This window comes from Papio anubis, chromosome 2 (genome assembly GCF_008728515.1).
Source record: "Papio anubis isolate 15944 chromosome 2, Panubis1.0, whole genome shotgun sequence".
Taxonomy (NCBI): Eukaryota; Metazoa; Chordata; class Mammalia; order Primates; family Cercopithecidae; genus Papio; species Papio anubis.
The window spans coordinates 50,381,365-50,405,364 of NC_044977.1; the positions used below are offsets into that span (position 1 = coordinate 50,381,365).

Here is a 24,000-nt window from a genome sequence, read left to right on the forward strand (position 1 = left end):
GTAAAACTCTGGTTGCCAGCACTCAAACCTGGTGCCTGAAACACAGTAGGTGCACTGCAAATGTGTGCTAAGGTAAGACGTGGGCTCACCTTAAATCATTTACAAGACAGAAGACAGCACTGAAAAAAATCTACGAGGAAACACCAATTTAAAGAAAAAAAAAAATGAGAAAAATATCTGTGAGAATAATGGAGCAAACAAGTCCTGAATAAGAGTTCTGCATCTTGGTGGTCATATTTATTGGAAGAGCTTAAGAAAAATGAAAATACCATTTCACTTAAGAAGTTGTGAGTTATCTGCAAATCAACTCATTTCAGGCATGGAAGAATCCCCAGAATTATTTCTTAATATCAAAATGTATGCAGGTTTCTCTTTTGAATGTTTTGTACATTTAGAAAGGCCACTGTACAAAGTCTCCTGTTTTCCATACAGGACAAATTCTTTGTTTCAGCCAACTCTCAATGGAGGGGCAACCAGGACAACGCCATCTCCCCGGACAAAGAGCATTGGAATATTCCGTTTCGTTGACTAGAAAAGAAAAAAAAACAGAACATATTTATACAATTGTGTATTACTGCTTATTGTTTGTGACAGAAATGTTAAAAAATGGATTCATCATGACACAAAAAAATTGGATTAAAAAACCTGATCACTTACCTTGGTAGCACCAAGAACCAATTTATCAACTGCTTGCTTTCGACAGTCGTGGCAGAGACTGGAGCTACCCATTAAAACTCACTCTCCTCCTCCTGGGCACACAGCTGGACTATGTTTCTTATTCTTCCTTGCAACCAGATGTAGCCATCGGATTGCTTTAACCAATGTCAAGTAAACAGAAATGGCAGGACTATATCCAGACTGACCCAGAATGCCCCTCTGCGATCGTTCCTCTAACACTAAATGAACTAAGATAATGGCGAGAGCTCAGGGATGGCAGAGCCACTGATAGGCAAAGCCTGGGTCCCTGACTTACCACCTGGAAGAAAGCTATTGTGCAGACCTAAACCCCACCAGGGCTGTCATGTGGACAAGAGATCAACTTCTACTTTGCTGAGTCATTATGTGTTACTTTTGTGTGCTATTGTGGTCACACATATGGAATGGATACCTTGACACGTTAGCTTAGTGGTCAGGCCTTGGGCAGTAGAGAAACACATGAATGTTTGAAATCCTAATATTATGCCTTGGCAAAATATTAGATAAAACTTGGAATGTAGCCCAAGGGGCTCCTAAACTTACGAGCTCTGGGAGAAGAGGCTGGAAAAGCCAAATGTTAGTAGGTGTTGCTGTTAGCCTAATGCATTTAGCAGGGCAGTAGAAAAAAACAGAAAAGCTCAGGCAAGAACTAGTTGGCTTTCAAGCAGAGATGAAAAGAAACAGGATTCACAGGGTTAGAAAACCCACTGACTTTTAGACCACAAGTTACAGAAGTAAGTATGAAAAAAGGCTTTGAGAAACAAGGCCCAGTAAAATTCCCCAGGTAAACAAACTCAGCTCTGAGGCAAAGATCAGATTAAGGGTGTTGTCTTTCCACCCAAACTTTTGTAGCAAATGGCCTCAAGGTAGTCAACATTAATTTCAGAAAGCAGAACAGGGGTGAGAAACTGAAGAAATAAAGCAGTCCTATAAACTATGCCTAGGGAAGAGCTTAGACAGGTTACTGGCCCTTTGAATTGTTTGGATGTAAACAGTTCAGAAACCTATGTTCCAAGTTTTTAAAGAAATTGCATTGCCAAAGAAACCATCAGCCTGGCCAAAAAACAAAAACAAAAACAAAAAACAAAAAACCTTTGACTCCTTGAGTCTTCCAGCATAATAGAAGTTGGCCCTGAAAGCTCTGCAGACCCCATTTAGGGTTGCCATATTTTGCAAATCAAGATGTAGGACGCACAATTAAATTTAGTATAAGTTCCAAACACCGGATGGGACATATTTCATCTAATCGGGGGATTTCTGCTGCTACCAGGACAGGGAGCATTCATGCCCTCCCAGTGGGATTCATCACTGTTAGGGACCAGTAACTGTCTTATGTTTCTCATTTCTTCCTTCTCTGAAAGAGAGTTTTTGTGGTGGATATCCTGTCCCTGCTGTGTTTATCATGAATGTGGGAGGGGTAAAATTATTCGTCTTCTTTGGGGTATGGGTGTCTGTACAAGTGACCACATGTAGTCTGACAGAGAATTGAAAGTCACGTGGCAGTCCTGCACCCTGAGCTGGATATCCTGCTTGCATCCTTTGGGGTAGAGATGTGTTCTGTTTGGGAAGTAGGATTCTGCAACACCCACTATCGTTGATCTCTGCAGCAACTTGGCCCTCAAACTGACAAAGCTCAAGACAGCCAAGGGCACACAGCTTTATACAAAGGAAACACAGCACATGCCCGCTGGGCAGCGGCAAGTGTCTCAGCAGAAGTCTTTACAGCATTCCAAGGATTCTTATCTAGCTACCCAAATGACTTCTTAGTTAGCAGGTAGGTGCAGGAGCCATCCTGGCTTAACTGCCCCAAGCTCCACACCAGAACCAGTATCTTTTATAATAGTTCCATAAATGTGGCTTCATAGTCACCAAGGAGGGGGCACACTCCACTCCAAGGGTTGCATTGCTCTCAGGAAAAACCATTGCTATGGGCTCCTAACAGTATTCAGAGCTCATTCACAGTTCTCTCAGTTCAGATGCAGTTTACAAACCAGGGGCCTCTTTTAAAAATACAGCAATATTTTTTATTAACACAGCTGATATTCCAATTTTATCTGTTTCTAGGGAAAATGAACTGGTAAGTTAACCCATGGTCATTTTTCCATAAAGAATTTTTTTTTAAAGCCCTTTGCTCACAGGGATATATAGACACTGGTTGCCACGGGGGCAGACTATGGCAGAAACTGCTAGCTGTTCATAAAAATTCCTTCTTCCTTCCTAGGCACACAATTCTACTGTATTTCCCAGGCTCCCTTACAGTTGGGTAGGGTCATATCACTGAGCTCTATCCTAAAAAATTTAAGAGGTGTAGTACTTCCAGGCTGATTCATAAACTTCTCATGTACACTCCTCCACTCCTTTTTGCTCCCGCTGGCTGGATGTGAAACGATGACAAAAGACTTAGGGGTTGGAGGAGCCACAAGACACAAGGAGTCTGGGTTCCTGAATGACTGCGCGCAGGAAACCTACCTAGAATAATTATGTCATTGAGAAACAAACTCCAGCAGTGCAGAGCCACTGCACATCTGTGAGTCTGCTGAGCCAGTACATGTTTAGGGGGTACCTGTTACCATAGTCTAGCCAACACAAACTAATATGCCCACAACAGTATACTTTCAACAACCCATGTGTGAGGACTCTCCCCTGGGCTGTCTGGTCATAACACCCAGGCAGGAGATCTGGCTACAGATAAATAATTCCTGAGAAAGAAGGGGACTCTAGTACAAGGAGTTCAGTGTGTAAACTTAAGTGCTCTAGGTTAAAAGAAAAAAAAAAGAAAAAAAAAGAAAAGGATGCTATAAACTCAATATCAGAGAAAAGTATTAAATGTTCTAGTACTGGTGATGAATTTCACCCAGAAATTTTTTTTTAAGTGTGCATGTGTGTCCGATAGGTGACAAGGCTTGGATCTGCAGTCCTTGCAATGAAACAGAATCCTCTGTTTAAAACTTAGAGTCAACCTGCAATGAAATCTGAAGTCCACTCATACAAACATTTGCAGTGCCCATTATGTGTCAGGTACTATGATAGGCATTAGACACAGGGAGATGAATAAAACATGGACTGTCCTCCTAGAATCCCCATTCCAGAAATAAAAAGAGAGAGTATGAATTTATTCTGCAGGTATACTCTCACATTAAGAAAAGGATAAAATTGAGATTTCTCCTCTCTGGACAGGCTATCTCTGTAAAAAAGGCAGCAGCCCCAGTCAGGAGCTTATAGCAGACTTAAACGTCTCTGCCTGATGGCTCTGAAGAGAGCAGCAGACCTCCCAGCACAGCATTCGAGCTCTGCTAAGGGTCAGTCTGCCTCCTCAAGTGGGTCCCTGACCCCATGTATACTGACTGAGAGACGCCTCCCAGTTGGGGCCAACAGACACCTCACACAGGAGAGCTCTGGTTGGCATCTGGCAGGTGTCCCTCTGGGTTGAAGCTTCCAGAGGAAAGAACGGGCAGCAATCTTTGCTGGTCTGCAGCCTCCGCTGGTGATACTCAGGCAAACAGGGTCAGAAAACTCCAGCAGACTGGCCACAGAGGGGCCTGACTGTTAGAAGGAAACAAACAAACAGAAAGAATTAGCACGTCCACCGAAAGACCCCATCCGAAAGTCACCAATATCAAAGACAAAAGGTAGATAAATCCACAAAGATGGGGAAAAACCAGCACAAAAAGGCTGAAAATTCCAAAAACAAGACCGCCTCTCTTCCTCCAAAGGATCACAACTCCTCGCCAGCAAGGGAACAAAGCTGGACAGAGAATGAGTCTGACTAACTGACAGAAGTAGGCTTCAGAAGGTGGGTAATAACCAACACCTCCGAGCTAAACGAGCATGTTATAACTCAATGCAAGGAATCGAAGAACCTTGAAAAAAGGTTAGTCAAATTGCTAACTAGAATAACCAACGTAGAGAAGAACATAAATGGCCTGATGAAGCTGAAAAACATAGCACAAGAACTTCGTGAAGAATAAACAAGTATCAATAGCTGAATCGATCAAGTGAAGAAAGCACATCAGTGATTGAAGATCAACTTAATGAAATAAAGAGAGAAGACAATATTACAGAAAAAAGAATAAAAAGGAACAAACAAGCCTCCAAGAAATATGGGACTATGTGAAAAGAACAAATCTACATTTGATTGGTGTACCTGAAAGTGACAGAGAGAATGGAACCAAGTTGGAAAACACTTTTCAGGATATTATCCAAGAGAACTTCCCCAACCTAGTAAGACAGGCCAACATTAAAATTCAGGAAATATACAGACCACCACAAAGACGTTCCTCAAGAAGAGCAACCCCAAGACACATAATCGTCAGATTCACCAAGGTTGAAATGAAGGAAAAAACGTTAAGGGCAGCCAGAGAGAAAGGTCGGGTTACTCACAAAGGGAAGCCCATCAGACTAACAGCGGATCTCTCTACGGAAACCCTACAAGCCAGAAGGGAGGGGAGTGGGGGCCAACATTCAATGTTCTTGAAGAAAAGAATTTTCAACCCAGAATTTCATATCCAGCCAAACTAAGCTTCATAAGTGAAGGAGAAATAAAATCCTTTACAGATACGCAAATGCTGCGGGATTTTGTCACCACCAGGCCTGCCTTATAAGAGCTCTGAAAGAAGCACTAAACATGGAAAGGAACAATCAGTACCAGCCACTGCAAAAACATACTACACTGTAAAGAATATGGACATTATGAAGAAACTACATTAACTAACGGGCAAAACAACCAGCTAGTATCATAATGACAGGATCAAATTCACACATAACAGTATTAACCTCAAACATAAACGGGCTAAATGCTCCAATTAAAAGAAACAGACTGGCAAATTGGATAGAGTCAAGACCCATCAGTGTACTGTATTCAGGAGACCCATCTCACATGCAAAGACACACATAGGCACAAAATAAAGGGATGGAGGAATATTTACCAAGCAAATGTAAAGCAAAAAAAGCAGGAGTTGCAATTCTAATCTCTGATAAAACAGACTTTAAACCAACAAAGATCAAAAGAGACAAAGAGGGGCATTACATAATGGTAAAGGGAACAATGCAGCAAGAAGAGCTAACTATCCTAAATATATATGCACCCAATACAGGAGCACCCAGATTCATAAAACAAGTTCTTAGAGACCTACAAAGAGACTTAGACTCTCACACAATAATACTGGGAGACTTTAACACCCCACTGTCAATATTAGATAGATCAACGAGACAGAAAATTAACAAGGATATTCAGGACTTGAACTCAGCTCTGGACCAAGCCGACCTAATAGACCTCTACAGAACTCTCCACCCCAAATCAACAGAATATATACATTCTTCTCTGCCCCTCATTGCACTTATTCTAAAATTGACCACATAATTGGAAGTAAAACACTCCTCAGCAAATGCAAAAGAAAGGAAATCTTAACAATCTCTCAGACCACAGTGCAATCAAATTAGAACTCAGGATTAAGAAACTCACTCAAAACCACAAATACATGGAAACTGAACAACCTGCTCCCAAATGACTACTGGGTAAACAACGAAAAGAAGGTAGAAATAAAGATGTTCTTTGAAACCAACGAGAACGAAGACACGACGTACCAGAATCTCTGGGACACATTTAAAGCAGTGTTTAGAAGGAAACTTATAGCACTAAATGCTCACAAGAGAAAGCAGGAAATATCTAAAATTGACACCCTAACATCAAAATTAAAAGAACTAGAGAAGCAACAGCAAACAAATCAAAAGCTAGAAGACATGAAATAACTAAGATCAGAGCAGAACTGAATGAGACAGAGACATGAACAACCCTGAAAAAATAATCAATGAATTCAGGAGGGTTTAAAAAAAAAAAAAAATCAACAAAATAGACCGCTAGCCAGTCTAATAAAGAAGAAAAGAGAGAAGAATCAAATAGATGCAATAAAAAATGATATAGGGGATATCACCACTGATCCCACAGAAGTACAAACTACAATCAGAGAAGACTATAAGCATCTCTATGCAAATAAACTAGAAAATCTTGAAGAAATGGATAAAGTCCTGGATACTTACACCCTCCCAAGTCTAAACCAGGAAGAAGTTGAATCCCTGAATAGACCAATAACAAGTTCTGAAATTGAGGCAGTAATTAATAGCCTACCAACCAAAAAAAGTCCAGGACCAGACAGATTCACAGCCGGATTCTATCATAGGTACAAAGAGAAGCTGGTACCATTCCTTCTGAAACTATTCCAAACAATAGAAAAAGAGGGAATCCTCCATAACTCATTTTATGAGGCCTGCATCATCCTGATACCAAAGCCTGGCAGAGACACACACACAAAAAAGAAAATTTCAGGCCAATATCCCTGATGAACATTGGTGCGAAAATCCTCAATAAAATACTGGCAAACTGAATCCAGCAGCACATCAAAAAGCTGATCCACCACGATCAAGTCAGCTGCATCCCTGGGATGCAAGGCTGGTTCAGCATATGCAAATCAATAAATATAACCCATCACATAAATAGAACCAGTCACAAAAACCACATGATTATCTCAATAGATGCAGAAAAGGCCTTCAACAAAATTCAACACCTCTTCATGCTACAAACTCTCAATAAACTAGGTATCGATGAAACATATCTCAAAATAATAAGAGCTATTTATGACAAACCTACAGCCAATATCATACTGAATGGGCAAAAACTGGAAACATTCCCTCCGAAAACCGGCACAAGACAGGGATGCCCTCTCTCACCATTCCTATTCAACATAGTATTGGAAGTTCTGGCCAGGGCAATCAGGCATAAGAAAGCAATAAAGGGTATTCAAATAGGAAAAAAGGAAGTCAAATTGTCTGTTTGCAGATGACATGATTGTATATTTAGAAAACCCCATCGTCTCAGTCCAAAACCTCCTTAAGCTGATACGCAACCTCAGGATACAAAATCAACGTGCAAAAATCACAAGCATTCCTATACACAAATAACAGACAAATAAAGAGCCAAATCATGAGTGAACTCCCATGCACAATTGCTACTAAGAGAATAAAATACCTAGGAATACAACTTACACGGGATGTGAAGGACCTCTTCAAGGAGAACTACAAACCACTGCTCAAGGAAATCAGAGCGGACACAAATAAATGGAAAAAGATTCTATGATCATGGATAGGAAGAATCAATATTATGAAAATGGCCACACTGCCCAAAGTAATTTATAGATTCAATGCTAACCCCATCAACCTACCACTGACTTTCTTCACCGAATTGAAAAAAAATACTTTAAACTTCATATGGAACCAAAAAGAGCCTGCATAGCCAGGGCAATCCTGGGCAAGAAGAACAAAGCTGGAGGCATCACACTACCTGACTTCAAACTATATTACAAGGCTACAGTAACCAAAACAGCATGGTACTGGTACCAAAACAGATATATAGACCAATGGAACAAAACGGAGGCCTCAGAAATAACACCACACAGCTACAACCACCTGATCTTTGACACAAAGATCTGACACAAGAAATAGGGAAAAGATTCCCTATTTAATAAACGGTGTTGGGAAAACTGGCTAGCCATATGCAGAAAACTGAAACTGGATCGCTTCCTTAAACCTTTTATAAAAATCAACTCAAGATGGATCAAAGACTTACATGTAAGACCTAGGACCATAAAAATCCTAGAAGAAAACGTGGGCAATACCATTCAGGACACAGGCATGGGCAAAGACTTCATGTCTAAAACACCAAAAGCAATGGCCACAAAAGCCAAAATTGACAAATGGGATCTAACTAAACTAAAGAGCTTCTGCATAGCAAAAGAAACTATCATCAGAGTGAACAGGCAACCTACAGAATGGGAGAAAATTTTTGCAATCTATCCATCTGACAAAAGGCTAATATCCAGAATCTACAAAGAACTTAAACAAATTTACAAGAAAAAAACAACCCCATCAAAAAATGGGCAAAGGATATGAAGAGACACTTCTTAAAAGAAGACATTTATGCAGTCAAAAGACATATGAAAAAATGCTCATCACTGGTCAATAGAGAAATGCAAATCAAAGCCACAATGAGATACTATCTTATGCCAGTTAGAATGGTGATCATTAAAAAGTCAGGAAACAACAGATGCTAGAGAGGTTGTGGAAAAATTAGGATGCTTTTACACTGTTGGTGGGAGCATAAATTAGTTCAACCACTGTGGAAGACAGTGTGGCGATTCCTCAAGGATCTAGAACTGGAAATAAAATTTGACCCAGGCATCCCTTTACTGGGCATACACCCAAAGGATTGTAAATCATGCTACTATAGACACATAAACATGTATGTTTATTGCGGCACTATTCACAATAGCAAAGACTTGGAACCAACCCAAATGTTCATCAATGATAGACTGGATTAAGAAAATGTGGCACATATACATCATGGAATACTGTGCAGGTATAAAAAAGAAGGAGTTCATGTCCTTTGCAGGGATATGGATGAAGCTGGAAACCATCATTCTCAGCAAAATATCACAAGATCAGAAAACCAAACACCCCATGTTCTCACTCATAAGAGGAAGTTGAACGATGAGAACACATGGACACAGGGAGGGGAACATCACACACCAGGGCCTGTCGGGAGCTGGGAGGCTAGGGGAGGGATAACATTAGGAGAAATACCTAATGTAGGTGACGGGTTGATGGGTGCAGCAAACCACCAGGGCACGTGTATACCCATGTTACAAAACTGCATGTTATGCACATGTAACCCAGAACTTAAAGTATAATTAAAAAAAAAAAAGATAAAATTATTTACAGCAGAATAGGTTTAATTAGCAAAATATTGGAAATGGCTATCTGTCCATCAATAGGAAAACAGTTAAATTATGGTACATCTATACAATGAAGTACCATAAAGCTAAAAATGAAAGCACAAGGAAGCTATATATGAAAGGGAAAGAGCACTGAGATAAAAAAACAGGGGAAGGGAGAATAATTAACATTCATTAGCATATGCATAAATACATGAGAAGATTCTCAAGAAACCAGTAACAGCGCTTATGTCTGGGGGTGGGGTGTAAAGATGATGAACAGAGGATGCGGTGGAAGACTTTTTACTACACTGTGTTCCTTTCTGCATTTTGTGATTTTAAGACTGTGTGAGTCTAGCATCCATTCAAAAAGTTATATTAAAATGGAAGCAACTTAAAATGAGTAAGAAAAGAAATATGTGTTAAGTACTATAGGGTGATATGGACCATGTGGTCTCAGCATGGACCATAAAGAGTTAGCTCTGTATAAGGGAGCAGGTCTAGAGCTGCTCTAATACAAGTGCCACTAGTCAAAGGTGGCTCATTAAATTAAAATTAAATAAAATTAAATGTTCAGTTCCTTAGTCACACCAGCACCCACATCAAGTGCCAAAGAGCCACATGTGGCTCACAGCTCCTGTAATGACAGCTTAGATAGAAATTTTCACTACTGCAGATAGTTCTATTATTACAGTGCTAATCTACAGAAAGGTCTAGAAGAGCCATCTGATGCTGTAGAAGACTTTCAGGCAAGCAGAGGGAGCAGAGGGCTCAGTTACAAAAGGGTGCAACGTCCCCAAGAGAAACTGTCTGGTGAACCAAACTATGAGGTGTTTGGTGAAGGAAGGTAGTACACATGATGGACAGCCGAAAAAGTAGGCTGGGTCAAATAACACAGACTGTTCACAATCTGTAAAATGGAAACTCCAATTATGGAGGACCAAGAATCAGAAGAGTAAGACTGACTGCTTTCCATCTTCCCATTTATAAGTCAGCAGTCAAATTAATTATTTAGAAGTCAATTATGTAAGTTATAGGTGGAAAAAAACCCAACAACCCTATGGTTTATGGGTCCCCCATACTGTTTTGGTGATAACGTTGATGTTCATTAGTTATTTCAATAGACGAGAGAGAGAGCAACATGTAAAATCGGTCAAGGTAAGAAACCATTTAGTCTGGTTTCCCATCTTGGAGATGAGTAACAAGAGCGCACAGAACAGTGAAGTAGTTAGTCTCCATGGCACTGAACCAGATGCAGACACTCTCCATAATATCACTGTCTTTCCTTTCTAAGTCTATTGTTAATACACATTTACACACTGAAGTATTCTCAGTCATCCAAAGATTCCATTTTAAATGTTTTACCCAATACATCATGGCAATGTGAAAAAAACTCATTAACTTAACAGACTTGGCTGACTGTTCTGCAGCTGCAATTCTAGGCACAAGAGAGATCACATGCACGCCAGCACACAGCGTTCAGGAGCTAACTAGTCCCAGTAGTAAAGGCAGCAATTAATCTTAATGGAGGTCAGTAACTACTGAGACTGTTATAGACACTCCACCCAGAGAAATGCACATGTGCACAGACACATAGCACCTTCAAACAGTTTCAGGAGGAACCGCACTTGGAGCAGACTACTAGGGATGACAGAGGTGGACCTTGCTGTTGGTTCACTGCAAACATGGAGTAAGTGGCAGTGTTCCCTTCTCTGTAAGAATAGACACCACAGTTGAAGACTCATTTCTGTCACAAGCAGAATTCAAGACAAGAGCATTAAAATGCTTATGAAGAGTCTACTCCCATGGTAAAATTCTTACGTTAATAATGTTACATGAATAAAGCAGAATATTAAAGCTGCATAGTCCATATTTTATCACATTTAAGATATCATTTGTAAGCTTAGTTGAACCGAAAAAGGAAAAATTTTGCCAATTAAATTATGACACAATTCTTTTTTTTAATCACATCACCTGTAAGACGCAATCAGATTTTTGAGATGCTAAAATTTAAGAAAAAGTGCATCTTAGAATTGGTACTTATGATTGTGTCCATGTTAAGAAAACAGTAAGAACCACCAAACAATAGTTACTAAATGAAATTCCTAAAGGGAAAAAAATGCAGATTTTAAAAAATACTATTCTTTCTTGGAGAAATAAGCCAGCAAAAATACATAAATAAATAAGTAAAAATTTAAAAAACAGAAAAAAATGTGAAATGTTTACACTTAGGAGAAAGAACACTAGCAAAGGAGTCAGGTGTGGTCAGAGAGGAGAAATGCCAGGATAAAGCAGAACTACAAAATCCAATGAAGGCTAACAGTTTAACAGTTACAATGTGCCTGTCACTAATCTGAAGGCTTTTCATGTAGCCCTCAATGAATCCTCTACGGTTATATGAAGTGGGTCCTATTATTATTCCCAGTTTACAGACAAGGAAACACATTCACAGACAGGGTAGGTGAGCTGGCCCAATTAAAAAGGTGGTAAGCAAGGGAGTCAAGATTTGAATCCATGTAGTCTTGTACTCTGAGCCCACATTTTAACCAGTATGCCCCGGCAGGCTCAGAAACTGGCTTCCCAAATCTTAAAGATCTCTCTGCTACGGCCTGGCACAGTGGCTCACACCTGTAATCCCAGCACTTTGGGAGGCCAGGAGTTCAAGACCAGCCTGGCCAACATGGTGAAACCCTGTCTTTACTAAAAACACAAAAATTAGCTGTGCGTGGTGGCACATGCCTATAATCCCAGCTACTTGGGAGGCTGAGGCACAAGAATTGCTTGAACCCGGGAGGCGAAGGCTGCAGTGAGCTGAGATCGCCATTGCACTCCAGCCTGGGTGACACAGGGAGACTCTGTCCTAGGAAAAAAAAAAAAAAAAAAAAAAGACCTTTCTGACAAGATCATTGGTGATACTAACAAATGTGATTTTTTTTAAACATTGAACAAATAAAATGAATCTGCATAGCTCAGTGAACTATTTTCTAAAGAACCAGTGCCTGATATAACCAAATCATGCATGAGTAAAAGATCCATTTGAAGTGCAAGGCAGATTAATGAATTTTCACCTAACAAGAGTACAAAAAGTTTACTGTTATCGTTTCAGATTCCAGACTGCAAATAACCCTTGACTGACTACCACTTGTTCAGTTTGGGTGTAGTATCAAAGGTGGAACATCCACAAAACATACTTCTTCCTTTCCAACTACTTATCTGTGTGGTCAGATTTGCTTCATTTACAACATCTCATGATACATTTAATGCAGAAAAAAGATATAAGAATCTTCTAGCTGTCATTGATTACGCCGAGCATTAAAGAGATTTGCAAAAACGTAAAACAAAGACATTCCTCATTAGACATTTTGTTTTAGAAAATATTTATTGTTCATAAAAATGTTACAGTAACATGTGATAGGTGTTTTGGTTTTGTTCTGAGAGAGTCTCACTCTGTCCCCCAGGTTGGAGTACAGTAGCACGATCTCAGCTTACTGCAACCTCTACCTCCCGGATTCAAGTGATTCTGCTGCCTCAGCCTCCCGAGTTGCTGGGATTGCAGGTGCCTGCCGCCACGGCCGGCTGATTTTTTGTGTTTTTAGTAGAGACAGGGTTTTGCCATGTTGGCCAGGCTGGTCTCAAACTCCTGAACTCAGGTGATACACACGCTCTGGCCTCTCAAAAGTGCTGGGATTACAGGTGTGAGCCACCGTGCCCGGACTTTTTTTTTGAGATGGAGTTTCACTCTTGTTGACCAGGCTGGAGTGCAATGGCACAATCTCAGCTCACTGCAATCTCCACCTCCAGGGTTCAGGCAGTTCTCCTGCCTCAGCTTCCCAAGTAGGGGGGATTACAGGCATATGCCACCACACCTAGCTAAGTTTTTGTATTTTTAGTAGAGACAGGGTTTTGCCATGTTGGCCAAGCTGGTCTTGAACTCCTTACCTCAGGTGATCCACACGCTTCAGCCTCTCAAAGTGCTGGGATTACAGGTGTGAGCCACTGTGCCCGGCATTTTTTTTTTTTTTTTTTGAGACAGAGCTTCACTCTTGTTGACCAGGCTGGAGTGCAATGGCACAATCTCAGCTCACTGCAACCTCTGCCTCCAGGATTCAAGCAGTTCTCCTGCCTCAGCCTCCCAAGTAAGTAGCTGGGATTACAGGCATATGCCACCACACCCGGCTAATTTTTTGTATTTTTAGTAAAGATGGGGCTTCACCATGTTGGTGAGGCTGGTCTCAAACTCCTGACCTCAGGTGATCCATCTGCCTTGGCCTCCCAAAGTGCTGGGATTACAGGTGTGAGCCTCGATGCCCAGCCAGGTTTTTTTAATGAATAAATATTTAAAAACTTTTTCAGTTTCAGTTTCTAATAAATTAAGTATTAACAGATCAAATCCATAGAAAATGAAAGAACACTGTCCACTATTACTGTTACACACTACTATACATAGCCACCTTGCATTGTTGTATCTCACTGAATCTGGGAACCCTATGAGGTAAGTGGTAGTATTCCTGCTTACCAATGAGAAGTCGGCTAACTTAATTCCCTTGCCCAAGGTAGCCCAAGTAGGAAGTGGTCAGGCCAGTACTGGCAACAACGTCTGTCAGATGCCAGAATCCCTGCATTTAATTGCTGTGCTCTATTGAGTCCATAAGTAGGTGTCAAAACATGATGCGCTTCCCATAAATATGAGTTAAGCTGTTTGAAAGAGAACAGGTGATATTTGCAAAGCAATGAATAGAATTGCATGACTTACTTTATATATCTCTTCATATGTTTCTTCATCAATTTCTATAGTAGTCACAGTTTCTTCCACGTCTCCCAAGATCATATTTAAATGTTGATCATAAGCCTCAAGTGGGAGGGTAAAGAACCAAGAAATTTAATAATCAAATTATGAAAATGATCAAGGCTTAACAATATGCAAATTGCTCAATTACAACTAAGGCATTTGATACTTACATCACAAACTTTTACATGCAAATAAAAAGTAATCCTACTGTACTAATACACTGTTTCTTTACAAGTCATTTTAAATGATTACTTAATTGACCTAATAAAAATATAAAACTGCTCATATGGCCAAAAATAAATTTACTCAAAATCACTTGAAATTATTTTTAAAGTCTCCACCCCACTTGTTATCTAAGGCAGTCACATCATTTATAATATTTAATTATGAAAAACAGCAGATCCATCTTCATCATTTATCAGTAGACATCCTTCAAATTCACCTATAACAATGTGACAAGAAAAATACAGTAAAGAAGATAAAATCCTTTGTTTACTGGTAAGATGATGGCATTGCAGTCTTCTAAAGGCACACGGTAGACTACATGTTGCAGAGAGAAAGTAAGTAGAGCAACACCCTGCCCATTTCTAACCTATCCAAAACTTAAATGCACCTGTGGGCTCAATCAATAAATGTTGCAGCTAAGATATTCAATCCAAGCTCCAAAGTTCATTCATTTTACTAAAAGGTGCACTTTAAAGCTGGGACTTTGTTCAGAACTCAAGTTTACTTCTAACAACATGTTACATGGTTCACCTGCTCACATCAAAATAAAAGTCACTTGTCAGCCACGTGGGGAACTGCTTTAAGCAGGGCACACTAACAAGAGCAAAAATGTATAACTGAGGGGCACAAAACAAACAGAAAGTTGGGGCCATTTAGGATGGAGACCATCAAGTTTACACAGGGAACTGAAGAAGCCTCCAAGGGCCACAGACTTAAGTAATTAAGCTCAATTCCATTTGTATTCCCGAAGTTACCACTATTCCCTTCCTGGAGTCTCTCTTCCTTTAAGGCCAACTGTAGATTGTCTCCCTGGGTCCCTATTTCCTTTCCAAGCCCAGAGGTTCTTTATCGTTAGGTTTTGTGGAAGGTGGAACCACAGTACTTAAGAGTGGGGCTCAGGTCAGACAATCTAGATTCAAATTCTAGCTCTCCCTTTACTGGCAAGTGACTGTACCTTTCTGAGCCTGAGCTTCCTACAGTGCAAAGCAGGAATAATTAGTATGTATCATCACAGGGTTGTTATAAAGATTAAATCAGATATCACACACAAAATGCTTAGAATAATAGTAGCTGGTCTATAACTAATGCTCAATAAATGTTAGCTATTTTTAATCACTTTAGGGTAAAGTAGCAACACTAAAAACAACACACTTAGGAAAGCAAGAAGTCATTAAGGAGAGGCAAAACCTTCAGGGTACTCTATGAGCAAATGGGATTACTTCAAGGGACCAATTCTACAGATATTTTGCAGATATGCACAAATAAATATGTAAAAAAAATGCTTACTGCAAGTATTTATGTAAGTATTTGTAGCAAGAAATGAAAAAAAAATCGATCACTATCATATACAGAATCCTAGGGAGTCATTAAAGAGAACAAATGAGAATTAAATGCACTAATGATCAATAATCTCGAAGAAAGATTAAGTGAAAAAAAAAAGGTGCTGAAAAACGTGTATAGCAGGATCCATGTTTTGTAGAGGTAGGGTGTACATAGTGCAAGTATGTGCATATGTACATATATGAATGTATGTGTGTAAACATACAGAAACAGTAACCCAATTTTTAATTTTTTTATTTTTATTTTTTGTAGAGACAGGATCTCTCTATGTTGTCCAGGCTGGCAACACAGAGAACTCCTGGCCTCAAGTGATCCTCCTGCCCCAGCCTCCCAAAGTGCCGAGATTACAGGGATGAGCCACTGCACCCGGCCAAGATAATCCAATTTTTAATAGTGGTTACCAGTAGAGGAAATGGGATTTCACTTTTTACTCTATATATTTTTGTGCTGTTTAACTTTTCATAATAAAACACATATTTGTGTTTCAAGTTTAAAAAACATTTAAGAATGGAGGACAAATAAATGTTCTTTACAAATAAACAGAAGGGAAAAATGAAGGGAATAAAAATGTTCTATAATAAACATATTTCTATTAAAAGAAAAAATGTTAAAAATGTGAATACATGCAGCTTCATCTGGCTTATGGAAACATGGGTGATTTTCCACTACCCTCTCTTTCTTCAAAATACCTTTTCACTCTGGACAGGTTTTACATTTCAAGGGAGTGGGGGTGGCAAGGAATCTGATTTCAAGGTAACTTGATAAATTTACTCACATGTAATCTGCCTCGAAGCTCTCGGTCATTTCTCATCTTCACATAAATTCGCTCATCTAGGCTGAGCCTGATAAGATCCAGGGGCTCCTCTACAGTGTTGGTAGTTTGTTGCTGATAACAGAAACAGGTTTAGTAATATAGTACTAGAGATAAAGTAGTGCTTAAATCACTGCTATGCTGTATGACCATGTGCAAGTTATTTAACCTTTTTCTGCCTCAGTCTCCTAATCTGTAAAATGGAGATAATAGTGTCTACCTAATACTGTTTTTATGAGGCTTAAGTGACATATATGAAGGCTTAGAACAGAACTTTTCACATAGTATGTGCTATATAAATGTAGATTAAAACACGCATACATAAGAAGGAGTTACACAGCAAAATAATCATGACTATACTTTGTTCCCTCAAAATCCAAACTGCCTGACCCGATTTCAGGGTATAGGGTCTTAGGAACTTTAGCTTTATCTCAAATATGTAATCATAGGAAAAACACTCACTTAATGCCTACCATGTACTAGTCAGAATGCCAAGTAGAGGTGTAGGTTTATGGGAAGATTATGAATTCAGCACAGGTTGAGGTTAGGCTGCCAACTGGCCAGTAAGATGAATATTTAGTAGCCAGAATAGAACACTGGTTCAAAGCCGGGCATGGTGGCATGTGCCTGTAGTCCCAGCTACTCCGAGGCTGAGGTGGGAGGATTGCCTGAGCCTGGGAGGTGGAGGTTGCAGTGAGCCAAGATGGTGCCAGCAAGCAAGCAAGCACTGACTTTGGAGTCAGGCAGTCCAGGTTCAACTCCTGGCTGTGACCTGACACTTATGAACTGAGATTAAAAATCATGCCATCTGTAATTCTCAGATTCTTCATTTGTAATTGAGAAAGCCACAACCTTCCTTCTGGATTCTTATGAGGATGAAACTAGTTAATGCATTTAAAACAGTGCCAGGAAAGCAGAAAATATTAATACTTAGAAATGGTTCCTATTGGCTGGGCGTGGTGGCTCACGCCTGAATTCCAGCACTTTGGGAGGCTGAGAAAGGCAGATCACCTGAGGTTAGGAGTTTGAGACCAGCCTGGCCAACATGGTGAAATCCCGTCTCTACTAAAAATACAAAAATTAGCCAGGCGTGCTGGCACGTGCCTGTAGTCCCAGCTACTTGGGAGGCTGAGACAGGAGAATCGCTTGAACCAGGAGGCAGAGGTTGCAGTGAACTGAGATCACGCCACTGCACTCCAGCCTGGGCGATAGAGTGAGACTCCATCCAAAAAAAAGGAAAAGAAAAGAAAAGATTCCTACTAATATTATATTATTAAAGAACTGCTGGAAACACTGGTTTTAGAGGTCAGGGCTAGGATGACTTGGGGTCACCCACATGGAAGAGAGGGTTGCAGCCATTAAAGAGTTAGATGATTCAAGGAGAGCTTCTTTAGTAAGTACACAAGGCCAGTGGAGGAAGGTAACTGAATTCGTAACAGGCGCTAAAGATTCAAAAGGCCCGATGAGAGAAAAAAAAATAACCTAACTCAACTGGTCCCCATGTCCCTCAGTTCAACAGGTGTTTGTTAAAGGATCAGATAACCAACTGTTAGATTACAATGATACAGAAGTCACAATCTCCATCCTCAAGGAGCTCATTCTAATGTGGATAGGCATATGGATAATTATAATACTGTAAGAATATGCACATGACAGAGCTCTACTACTACCTAAGCCTCTGTCTGGGATGCCCACTTTCTGTTCTTTTCATCCTATAGCTTTATACATTGGCTTTTAAAAGAGGCCTCCTCTGATCATCTAACTCATTCACTCAAATATTTGTTGAGTATTTCCAGCACTGTTCTAAACCCCAAGGACAAAAGAATGAACAAAACAAAATCCCTACTGTTATGGCACTTACATTCTAGTCAGGAGAGATACACATTAAACAAAGATGCATACATTTAATATGAAAAAATAACGTTCTATGAAGAAAAATGAGGCAGGGTAGGCAGAGTAGGGGGAGTGCTATTTGGGCAGAAGTCCTCTCTGAGGAGGTGAGATTTCAGTAGAAAGTTTAAGTTGTGGCATGATCTCCAAAGATATTTGAGGAAGAAAAAGACCAGGTGAAAAAGCTTCTAGGACCATCTGTTATTCTGCATACCAGTTCCTTGTTTCCTTCATAGCACATCACAGTTCCTATAAATCTTACATATTTATATTTACCTGTTCTCCTCGCGAATATAAGCTCCAAGTCATGGCAAGGATCACTTATATATCGATGTCAGTGTCCCTGGCTCTTAGAACAGTGTCTAACCATACAAAGCTGATGTTCACTCTCTCTGCTGAATGAGTAAATAATTGTTGTGCTCAGTAATGATAACAACTCCTAACTTTATTATCTGGCTTTCTATTGGAATCCTGACAGCTCCGTGAGGTAGGCACGCATAATAATTTACAGATTTAAAAAAACGAAGCGAAGAGTGTGATGAATAGTCATCAGGTGGCCTTCTAACGGAAAAGACCTCAGGGCCTGCAGCAAAATTCGGACAGGGGTGTTTACGGAAAGGATGGGGCGGATTAGGCCGTGTGACTTGGAAAGAAGAGGCGCGACTGGCCATTTTTCCTGAGTTTGGAAAAAGCAGTTTAGTACAAGAAGCGGCTCCGAGCCACCGCCTTAAAATTCACTCACCTGGTCTACGTCGTCCGCCATGTTTCAAACCCTGCGCCCTTTCCCGCCTCTCGCGAGAACACAAGAGCAACGCCGAGCTCCGGAAACGTGATGCTACAATACACCGGAAATAGAAACCTGCTGTGCTCTTGCCTGCTTCCCGCGGTTTTTTAGTGGCCACGGGTATGGGGCGGAGCTTCCTTTGGGGGCGTGACTAGGCCTCCAACGAAGGGGCGTGGCCAGACGCGCCCGCCTCGGGGCGGGGCCTGCGTTCTAACGCATCGCGGCCTGGTGCGTCACTCGCGAAGTGGATTTTTCCCCGACAAGCAATATGGCTCGGAAGCGCGCGGCCGGCGGGGAGCCGCGGGGACGCGAAACGCGCAGCCAGAAGTCCAAGGCCAAGAGCAAGACCCGGCGTGAGGAGGAGGAGGGTGAGAGCGTGGCCCAGCGGGCTTCGCGGGAGACTCTGCCGGTGGGCGGAGGAGGCCCAGAGGCAGGGGCGGCGGGAGTCCAGACGCGGAGGCCGGGTGGAGGTTGCTGCGCGCGTTCCGCGCAGTGGGGGCAGCACGGCAGGCCGCGGCCGGCCCTCCCCGCTGTCCCTGCGCCTTTGTCCTCTGCACCCAGAGCGGCTTCCCGTGAGCCTCGCCCGACCCAAGCTCCTGCGTAGCTTCTTTCCCGCTCCCCGTTGTCCAGAGGATACAGCGCAGATGTTCAGGGTTGAACGCGGAGAAGGCAGTTATTTGTGTCCCAGGAAAACGGACGGACGGACCAGGACGTAGAGTGATGCAGTGTGCTGACTCCCGAATGATAACTTCAGCTGAGTCTCGCCCAGAGTTCCACAGTGGGATCCCACCTGACTTCCCCTCGTGGATATTGGATAGGCTTCTTACATTTGTCATGGACAGTGCAGAGCTCATGGTCTTCCCCTTCAAATCCATGCTTTCCTCCGTTTTTCCAGTCCCAATACTTGTTATAAAGCAAAGTCCACCTTTTTCTTATGTGCACACATCCAGTCCCGTCAGCAAGTCCAGTTAGTTCAGCCTCAGACTGTATTTCAAATTTGTCCACTTCTCTTCATTTCCATGGCCACAACCCCTGTCCAAGTCACCATCACCTTTCAGTTGAGTGACTGCAGTTTCCTCTTGACTGGCCTCCCAGCTCTGCATCCAGCAACGCAAATAATCTTAAAAAAAAAAAAAAAATCATGCCATGCTCCTGCTTTAAACTCTCCTTGGTTTTCCATTGCTCTTAGTTTAAAATCCAGTTGTCTTATCCTGGCCTGCAAGATGCTACGTGTTTTGGCTCTTGCTACCTCTCCTGTTTCTCCTACCACTTGTTTCCTTGCCAGTTACCCTCCTCATTGGCCTCCTTTCTCTTCCTCAAATATGCCAAGTTATTTCTTGAGCCTTTTCCTTTGATATTCCTTCGGCCTAGAGTGACCCCCCACCATGGCTTTTGCCAGGGCTGATTTCTTCAAATCTCAAGTCAGACATTCCGTGAGCAAACTAAGGTAGTCCTTCCCAGATACCCCGTGGATACTAAAACCTGTGATGCTCAAGTACCTTGTATCAAATGGCCTAGTATTTCCATGTAACCTATGCGCATACTCCGACATACTTTAAATCATCTCTAGATCACTTGTAATATCTAATACAATGTAGATGCTATGGAAATAGTTGTCATACTATAGTTTTAAAATTTGTGGGTTTTCTTTTTCCCGAAATATATTCATCTGTGGTTGGTTGAATCTGTGGATGCGGGGCCCGTCGATTGGTAGGGCTAAGTGCTAAATAAATATTTTTTATTTTTTATTTTTTTCGAGATGGAGTCTCACTCTGTCGCTGAGGCTGGAGTGCAATGGCATGACCTCTGCCTCCCAGGTTCAAGCGATTCTCCTGCCTCAGCCTCCTGAGTAGCTGGTATTACAGGTGACTGCCACCATGCCCGGCTAATTTTTGTATTTTAGGAGAGATGGGGTTTCGCCATGTTGGCCAGTCTGGTCTCTAACTCCTAACCTCAGGTGATCCATTCGCCTCGGCCTGCCAAAGTGCTGGGATTATAGGCATGAGCCACTGTGCCTGGCCAATAAATATTTTAAATAATTGCAAAATGCAGGCTGTAGAAGGAATTTCTGGGTCTCCTGAAATAACTGGGTAGATTAGGTAACCAACAAAGGCTATCACACTCGATTCTGTGTTTCTATACCGATTATAAGTTCATCATCCATTAGAAAATAGTCAAATGGTAATAATTCCTAAACTTAGAAGGTGATTTACCTCATATGTAGTATTTTGAGTTCCATTTTATTCATTTACTCGTTCATTCAAAAAACATATTTTGAGTACTATGTGCTGCACATGAATGAGGTGACATGGGAGATAAACGTATCTTGGAGGATCATAGAGTAGTGTTGACATGACATTTGCATGTAAGACATGCAAGGCAGAGTGTGCTAAATACTGTGGAAGAAGGTACAAGGCTTTGTAGCTTCCAAAGGATTAATCAAGTTTGACTAGCATGATCGGGGAACGCTTTCTGAAGTTGTTTGATCTGTGATTTAAAGGATGGTTGCTATTTTAGCAAGGGGTCACAAAAAAGGGGCTGGTATTCTAGTCAGAATGTAATTTGGATATATGGCAATTAAAAATTGTTGTAATCTGATGGAAATGCTACCTGCATTCCTCCCAGCTCAACACTTCACCTGGGTTCCAGCTTGGTAGAGCTTCAATTCTTAGTTATATGCACTTGGGTGAATTATTTTGGACAAGTATTTTAGCCCTTCTAAACTTCTTCTATGAACTATAATAACTGCCTTGCAGGGTGGCTGTAAGTTTTCAATGGGATAGCATATAAAGCCAAGAGCTTTAGCTTTACCCATGTTGGGTAATTAGTTGGGCTAGCTGGTGTCATTCAGCCTAAATGGAGGTAAGGATGCACCCAAGTTTACTCTGCTAGCCAGAGGAGCTAGCAGTCAGTTCCCAAGGCAGCTTCCAATCTGCAGAGTTACAGCTTTTGTTGTGGTTTGGTGGTTTGTTGGGGAAGCATAGACTTAGCAAGTGTGGTTTGGGCTGCAGGTGACAATAATTTGGTGACTGTCAGTGTAGTTTCTAACACTGTAATAGTGTAGGTTTTAACAGCACCCCTGTACATGCAAATGAAGGTGATACTTGGCTGCTTTCGACAAATAGGAAAAAAGAAAACAGGCTTCCACATGATTTCCTTTGTGTTACTAAAGCACCTCTTGTTTCTTTGCATTTCTTCTCTATGTTAACACCTTCGGTGATAATCCGTTAACTCCTTCAACAGCTGTTTATTGAGCGCCTACTATTTTCAGGCACTATTCCAGGTACTAGGATAATAGTGGTGAACAAGACAGGTGAGGCACCTGCTCTCTCTCATGATTATAATCTGTGGGGAGGGGTAAGTAGAACAGATAACAAGTTAAAAAAAAAAAAACAGATTCACATAATGGTAAGAGCTATCACCCTGTGTTAAGACTGCTGTGATAAAACTTACTTGGGTACATAGCAGAAAATGCTTCTATAGATGGGGAAAAAAAAAAACCCTCAAACTTAAATGGGGCTGGGAAGGGGCAGCTAAATGGGAATCAGTGTCAGGGAAGGCCTTTGTAAGGAGGTGGCATTTTGAGGCAGTTAGTGTAATTTTGAGCCATTCATAGGAAGTTCTGGGGAAAAGAGTTCTAGGCAGAGAGGACAGTGTTTAAACACTCTTAGGAGGGAATGAACTTGGCCAGTTGGCTGGACACAGTGAGTGAGGGGCTGGGTAGGAGAAGTGGGCAAGGGCCTGAGCTTGGATACCAAGCTAAGGAGTTGGAATTTTATTCTGAGTGCTGTGAGTTGCTCCTAGAAGGTTTACTCTGGTGTTCTTATTACATCCCAGTAGATAGGCAAGCAGACCACGGTGGTAATTCCTGCCCTACTGAAAGAACGCTGAGCTCGAGGAGGCTGGTTAGGCATATTAGATCACTCAAGATTTTGGAGAGTCCTGGAAAAGAGTCTCTAGGTGCTTAGGGACCAAAGAATAGCAAAGAATAGAAAGTCACCCATATTTCTGCCATCCAGAAATAGCCACCATGAAATAATGGTCTGTTTCCTTCTAGTCTGTTTTTTACATAGCAGAAAGCACGCTGTAAAATCAACTTTGCATGATTAACATTACATCATCTATCGTTTTTCTTTATCCTAAAGGATGACTCAATTATATTTTGTTGTGTGGCTCTGCCCAAGTTACTTAACAATTATCTCATGGTTGTATGTTCAGATTATTGTTAGATGCTTTTGAATACTATGAACATCCTTTTGATTCAGAGTTTTGTGTTTCCTTTTTCCCCCCTTTCCTTTTTAACTCCTCTACCTTTCTCTTCAAACACAGAAATAAAAGCTATGCTTTTTAACCAACCAGAAAAGTTTGTGATGCCTCTGAAGTATCCTCCTACCTGCTTTTTTTTTAGATTAGTAGAAAGTGAAGTATTTCGCATCTTTGCCTATTAGAGGGCTAAATACCATTGTAAGATCCAGAAATCTTAATTTTAGGGCACCCTCCTCAAACTATCAAATCTTAAGCTTTATGCAGCCTCTGGCCTTGGAATCGGCAGTCTGTTCTCAGATTTGAAAAAATTAATTTTGAAATATTTTGCACTTCAAAATTTTTCCTTATTTTTTGGTTTCCACTAAAATGTTTAAAAATGGGAATACATAAATTCCTTTTTTATAAAACATTTAAAGAAACAATGGAATCAGTGATT

At 41.0% G+C, this 24,000-nt stretch overlaps 2 protein-coding genes across 4 annotated transcripts in view; one reads left to right on the forward strand and one right to left on the reverse strand.

The window, feature by feature from the left end:
* Positions 1–209: 209 nt before the first annotated feature.
* Positions 210–19,406, reverse strand: LSM3 (LSM3 homolog, U6 small nuclear RNA and mRNA degradation associated). The gene is made up of 4 exons (XM_003906856.2): positions 19,257–19,406; positions 16,589–16,699; positions 14,212–14,307; positions 210–528 (listed from the first exon to the last, which is right to left on the reverse strand). The coding sequence occupies exons 1-4, from the start codon at positions 19,275–19,277 to the stop codon at positions 448–450; spliced, it is 309 nt and encodes a 102-aa protein (XP_003906905.1). The 5' UTR covers positions 19,278–19,406; the 3' UTR covers positions 210–447.
* Positions 19,407–19,522: 116 nt separating this feature from the next.
* XPC (XPC complex subunit, DNA damage recognition and repair factor) overlaps positions 19,523–24,000 on the forward strand; it is a 33,800-nt gene continuing 29,322 nt past the window's right edge. For all 3 annotated transcript variants that reach the window (XR_002515732.2, XR_002515731.2, XM_003906852.5), the window contains exon 1: positions 19,523–19,666. Coding sequence is in view for 1 of the 3 variants with exons in the window: in XM_003906852.5 (XP_003906901.2) it covers positions 19,567–19,666 (100 nt within the window). In the remaining 2 variants the exon portion in view is untranslated. The remainder of the gene's footprint in view (positions 19,667–24,000) is intronic.

Excerpts from the sequence above, each read along its gene's own strand:
- LSM3 (XM_003906856.2), bottom strand. The coding sequence starts at position 19,277 with ATGGCGGACGACGTAGACCAG. Across the intron at positions 16,700-19,256 it reads TGGCGGACGACGTAGACCAG|CAACAAACTACCAACACTGT; the intron begins GTGAGTGAATTT and ends TTCTGTTATCAG. Across the intron at positions 529-14,211 it reads CATATGAAGAGATATATAAA|TCAACGAAACGGAATATTCC; the intron begins GTAAGTCATGCA and ends TTTCTTTTCTAG.